This window comes from Geospiza fortis, unplaced genomic scaffold, assembly GCF_000277835.1.
Source record: "Geospiza fortis unplaced genomic scaffold, GeoFor_1.0 scaffold130, whole genome shotgun sequence".
NCBI classification, from domain to species: Eukaryota; Metazoa; Chordata; class Aves; order Passeriformes; family Thraupidae; genus Geospiza; species Geospiza fortis.
This window is the reverse complement of record NW_005054300.1, coordinates 5199709-5205967: the sequence shown is the minus strand read 5'-3', so window position 1 is coordinate 5205967 and position 6259 is coordinate 5199709. Positions and strand designations below refer to the sequence as shown.

The following is a 6259-nucleotide window of genomic DNA, read 5'->3' as shown; positions in this document are numbered from 1 at the left end:
AGATATTTCTAAAAATGCATGCTCTCCAAGTTTCGTATTTTCCCATGATTTATCATGTTTTCCTTTTTCTGGCTTCTTTTCTCTCCATTGCTGCAGATGTTTCTCTGTGTTCACATACACATTGGATTGCAGAACAGGAAAATCCTGCAGCACCATAAATTCTCAGCCCAGTCCTACAACAGCAGGTTTTGGATGAAGTAGGTTATTCATATTCTCCCTCAACAAACTCCTCAGCAACGCTGCACCCAGAGGACCCAGCCTCGAGGAGCACTGTCCCCCACCAGGTATCAGAGGCTTGGGGTGTTTTGTTGCAGATGTCCCACAGGCAGCCTGGAACCCAGGGCCACGTCAGGGGGTCCCTGCCACTGCTCGAGGCTGCCTGCCCTTTTCAGCCGTATCCTCCAACATCCTTTACTCAGTAACTCCAGGGCTGGAAGGAAGCAGCAGGCTGAAGCCAGCCACAGGGCTGGGAGTCTCCCCCAAGGAAACTGATGAGAGTTTTCCCACCCGTTTGGTTTTCCTCTGAGAAGGGCTTGCCAAGCTGGGGACAATGTCCTGCAGCAAGGCTGAGTACAAATGGAAAACAGTGTGCCCAGAATAATCCCCGGCAAGATTGTCTCTAAAATGTACTCTTGCACATTTCTTTATATTCAAATTCCCCTCTCCATATTAAGTTTCAGACACAAATATCTGTAGATCTGCCTCAACCCAGGTGAGACCTCATTCCAAGGTCTTATTCAATAAATTATTCCACATGAGTTTAAGGCTAAGCCCATGCACAGTCCCTGCCACCCCCAGCAAGCCCCCAGAAAGGCTTCAATTAAAGCAAAAACTAAATGCACTGTTGGGTTGGAGCCTGAAAATGTTTATAGGACCAGAGATTAAAACACAGCATATTACATCTGGAGCTTCCAAAGACAAGTGGACCTGAGCAAAGTCAAATGGAAATGCTAACTCTATTTTTATTTAAAAAAAAAAAGCACAGGCTTCAGCAGTAGTAGTGATATGCTGTCTCCTCTTGGGGAACTAATAGACAGGGAACAGCAAGGCTTTAAATGATTTATTCAGTACCCTGGAGATTTTTTATTTTCTTTTTCATTTCCACATAAATTACACAAGCACTTTATAAAATGAATACACATAAAACACCTTGTAAGTGCATAACTTAAAAAAAAAACAAAACAACAAAACAAAAGCAAACAAATGAATGCCTTTAAAAATCTCACTGAAAATTGGTTTTCTGGTTGCTTGTTTGTACTAACTGCTTAAATTGGCAGTGCTGTTTTAGATTATAAGTAACTGAAAAATATATATTGTTTATATATATATATAGCTATATATTCCTGGCATTTGCTAGAAGTGCTTTGTTTAATTTTGTCTCATTCTCTTGGTACAATTAAAAGAATAACTAAGTTAAACAGCTGAGAGTGAAATAAATTTTTTGTTGTCAGGAACTGCCTTCTAATTGGAAATGGATAAAATAAAACATTGGACAACATTTTGCAAATTATATGGAAATATTCCATGGAAAGAAACTGCATTACCCCCACAAACTGCCACCCAGGTCTTCTCGTTATTAAAATACTCGCTGATGGGCACAGAGTCCGTGGCAGCCAGGGACTGTTTGGGCTCTTCATACAATTGAGATATCATATTTACCGTCCTCAGGAGTCTGTCAGATCCTTCTCTTGTTCCCCCCTTGCAAGAAAAAATTAATGAAAAAGGGGAGGAGAGACAGCGAGGTGAGATCTGAAGGGTTCCCATCTGGCACAAGCAGAAATTGCTGCTGTTTCCTCCATTTGTTGCATTCCCGAACGTCCCCGGTGCAGACAACCCAAGAAGGCTCACAGCAGAGACCATGCTTCCCAGGGAGCCTTCTCCTTTTCTTTCAAGCCAACAGTTCAAAACATATATCTATATATATCTATATATAGATATACATGTATATATGGGTGTACATAGACTTTGCACTGCCGCCAGTAGAATCCTAAGGAAGTTTTCCTCTCCCCCAGCAGGATGATCACCAGCGGCTGTGTCTGTCAGGGCTAGGCTTTTGTCTGGCAGCACGTCAGCAAGTTCAGGGTCGACACTGGAGACTTTCAGGAGAACAAAAGGATTGGGGGGAGGTGAGACAGCATTGCTGCTCCAGCAACTCCATGGCTAGGGAGAGTTTTTGGGATGACTTTCCTTCTTTTTGTTCCTTGTAGAGGGCTTTGCCAGCTGGATACATAGGATGCATGTGGCCAGAGGATCAGGGGGTTCCAGTCCTCCTTGGGATGAAACAGAGTTGCTACATGTCCCACCAAGGATGCCTCGTGTCCCCCTGGGGACAGCCCTGCCAGTAGAAGGTGTAGGTGCCACCAGTGGGTGCCAGACTTATTCACAAGCAGAGGCGACAGTGGTGACACTGGTGATCTTGGTGGAGTCATCAGACCAAGGCTGGAGATTCTGAAGGGCGAAGAGAGAGGAGTTGTGGACACAGATGGGGTCGGCTTGGATGGGCTGGTTGATGGTTTTTTGGAAGGCTTCCTGCTGCAGCTGCATGAGGATGCGGTTTGCTTGCTGCCGCTCAGCCTCCCGCTCCTCCGCTGTCTGCCTCCTAGGAGAGAGGGAGGCATTAGGGGGGCCTGGGGCAGCAAGGGAGGAGTGTCTCCAGAGAGATTCAGTTGTGCTGGGTGCTCATGATGTGAGAGGGCAGGGGTAGGAAAAGAGGGTGCCTTGCAATGGCATGGTCCCACATCCCCTACACAAATGGCCAGTAAATCCCATAAACTGGGATTTAAATCCCAGTAAATCCCATAGACTGGGTCTGTCTGTCTCTCTTCCTGGCCTTGGCAAAAACACTGCTCAGATCAAAAAGAGTTGAGAACAGCCCACAGCTCTGGATTACTCTCTGCCCACAGGAAAAAAACAAACAGGGACAAAACACCTGAAGTGTCACAAAACAGCATTGCAAAAGTTGCAGTCCCCTCTAGTCTAACAGAAAGAGCCAAGTATGCAAAGCCCCAGGAAGAAGCATGGAGCAGGATGGGGTGAGACAGTGACTGGCAGTGCCACACATCTGGGAGATGGGGAGTGTCACCCTGGACATCCCCTTCCAGCATCCAGGTTTGCCACCTTGTCTGCCATGCAGTGGTGACCAGCTGTTGACAGCTTGGATGAAGGCAAAAACATTCCTGTAGCAGGCAGCAAAATTTCAGCTAAACACTAGAAACACATTTTTTAGTAGTAACAAAAATCAAAGCACAGAATATACTCTCTGGAAAGGGTGAATGACAGTGCTTTTCTGAACAGTTTGAGTGTGTGTCTGCCTGGTATGACACCAGCAGAGGTGACCCCCGAGGAGAGGGTGTTAGGGGGTCAGAAGGGGCTCTTTCCAGTGTTGGTTGGGCCCTGGCTCTGGGCTGCCTAGGAGCAGAGAATGGGATAGGTAGAAATGGCCTGAATCCTCTTGTATCCACAACAGAAGCGCCAGTCCTGCTTGCTTGGATGGCAGGTCATCTAAAGTCTGCAGCTTACACTCAGCCCTACTTCACCTGGCACCTCTATTGATGCTGCTGAGAAAACCTGGGAACAACTCAGAGTGCTGGTCCCAGGATGATTCCCAAAGCATCCCCTCCCTCCCTCACACCCCCAGGCTCAGCTGACATCCTCTCAGCAGCTTCAGTAGACCGGTGACACAGGAAATGGCAGCTTTTTAATTTAGCAGCTCGGGGGGATGTGAGATGTCTCATCCCCTTTGGCCATGGGAATTGGAAGTGGCAGCTCTGATCTCCACAGTGGCATCTCAGAGCACAGGGCAGGGGTCCCTGTCTCCCAGTGGGGAAGCAGGCTGGCACTTGGATGCCAGCAGTGGGCCTCTGGGCACCCAAGCCTCCAGACGTGTGGCCAGTGTTCCCTCCTGGGAGCAGGTAGTTCAGGGCTCAGTCCCTGTTCTAATCACTGTGTCAACATCCCACATAAGACATCCTGGGAAGAGCAGGCTCAGAGCTGCACCTGCCTGGGGAGCAGCTCAGTCTCTGCCTCAATGAATATTTAATGACTCCCTGCACAACGAGGAGATGCTCCAGGAGGAGGGAGGGAGCCCCAAGTCCAGGGCGATCAGGAGTACCGTGGCTGTGAGCACTTTGCTCCCGAGTGTCTCCCTCCTGCAAGCAGCTGGTCTAATCATGGATTCTCATCAGAATGGGATTTCCAGGTTCATACCTGCCTGGAAAGAGCTGTGTCTACAGCAAGAACCCAAATCTGAGGAGGGGATCACAGCCACCTCCCTGCAGTGGAGACAACCAGGCAAGGGGCAGAGGCAAGACTCTTCCCCCCAATCTGCATTCAAGCAGTTTAACTGCTCAGAAGTCTTACAGCAACTCTATTTTCTTAGATACTCCCACTGCCTCATTCAGGCCAAGCCTACAGCAGCTCCTTCCAGCTCCCAGTGCTCCAGGAACCACTCAGAGCCCACTGCCCAGTGCAGGGCTCTGAGGCAGGAAGCTGGGTGTGCTATCAGCCAGGGGCACCCACATCTCCATCGCAACACCCGGCAGGCACAGATGCATCCAAGCAGAACTTACATGTCTGTGTTCCTCTGGCTCAGGCCAGAGATTCTCCCATGTCTAATATTACAGCTGAGGTCTGGCTGCAGCCTCTCCCTTAGGCAGAAGCAGGATTTTGTTTCTCTTTACCCAGCTATTTTTTGTAAAACATGTGAATAGGTTTGTATCCTCTGCACCTCTGCCAAAAGAGGCTGAATTTAGCCAACAGACGCAAAGAGTATTGACAGATGGATTTGCCTCACTTCCTTAGGAAACCTGGTTAGAAGACACAGCTGACCCCATTTTGCAGGCCACAGCAGGACTGTTCCTCCTCCAGGATTCTTTTTCTGGCCAACAGAGATCACTCCAGACAGAGACTTCCTAACAGTTGGGGAATTGCACTACCATGGATTCTCTAGGGAAGAACTCACTTGGGTTGAGAATTCACACCCCCTCTTGGTTTCAAGTTCCTTGATCCCCATTTCTTACCCAACCTCAGCATACTCAGGCAATCACTGTCCTGTTAACCCTTGCGAAGACTCTGGGGAAGTCCTTTCCCCCCATTTTGAAGAAGCTGCCTGCCCGCCCTCCAGCACCCAGTGCGCAGCAGCCAGCAGCTCAGCAGCCGGCCCAGGGCAGGAGATGTTCTCAGGGCTGGGGTGTCTCCCTCGGGAACATCCCGGGAACGTGCAGCTTGGGAGGGGCAGGGTCACTGCAAAGGAGCCCTAGAGGCTCCGTGTGAGCCCAGCCTTCTCTTCCTCTCCGGCTTTACTGGCACGCCCGGCAGCAGAACAAAAAGAAAGCGTTTGGGCAAGGAGGCGCCGCGAACCCCGCGGGGACGAAAATCTCCGCGCTGTGCAAAGCCCGGTACTCCGACAGCCCCGGGCCAGGGGCTCCCACTCGCCGCTGCTGCGGACAGAGGCGGGGGAGTCCCTGCACCCTCTGGTGCCACTGACCGCACTCACTGCACAATTGTGTGCTCACACACGCTCATCCCCGTGGCATACCCGCACGCGTTTTTGCACTCAGGTCCGGTGTGCTCACACGGCCCGCAGCCCCCCACACTCGCGGGGCTGTGCTGTGCACTCACACCCCGTGCACGCTCACACACACACACACACACACACACACACACACACACACACACAGAGAGCGTGCGGGCACACACGGGCACGCGTGGCCTTCGCACTGACCGTGTAGTTACACTCGCGTGTCCTGCTTGCACACACGCCCGCAGGTGTGCGCACACCACATTCACACACACACACCGCTGTGCATGCACACGCGTGTCCACACACGGTCACATTCACACACACACGGGGCTTGCACGCCTCTGCGCTGCCATCAGGGCTCCTGGCAGAGCTGCTGGCAGCAAGGTCTGTACCCCCGGACTGCCCCACCCCGGTCCACCGAGACCCGCGGTCCCTCACCTCCACTTGGTGCGCCGGTTCTGGAACCAGGTCTTCACCTGGGCGTCCGTCATCTTGAGGGCCTTGGCCAGGGCAGCGCGCTCGGCCGAGGCCAGGTATTTCTGCCGGTGGAAGCGCTTCTCCAGCTCGCAAATCTGCAGCCGGGTGAAGGAGGTGCGCGGCTTCTTCTTCTTGGGGGGCGTGCGGTTCTGGTAGGGGTGACCTATACGGCGTGTTACAGTGAAGGGTGAGAGGGCCACTGGGGGGGACACGGGAGGAGGGGGGATGAGAGGCAAAGAAGCAAGCAGCGACACATCAGCA

General features: G+C 51.4%; 1 protein-coding gene across 1 annotated transcript; it reads right to left on the bottom strand.

Moving 5' to 3' along the window:
- Positions 1–1046: 1046 nt before the first annotated feature.
- Positions 1047–6201, bottom strand: TLX1 (T cell leukemia homeobox 1). Its single transcript, XM_005416416.2, has 2 exons — positions 5960–6201; positions 1047–2599 (listed from the first exon to the last, which is right to left on the bottom strand). The coding sequence occupies exons 1-2, from the start codon at positions 6010–6012 to the stop codon at positions 2377–2379; spliced, it is 276 nt and encodes a 91-aa protein (XP_005416473.1). The 5' UTR covers positions 6013–6201; the 3' UTR covers positions 1047–2376.
- Between the last annotated feature and the right edge of the window lie 58 nt (positions 6202–6259).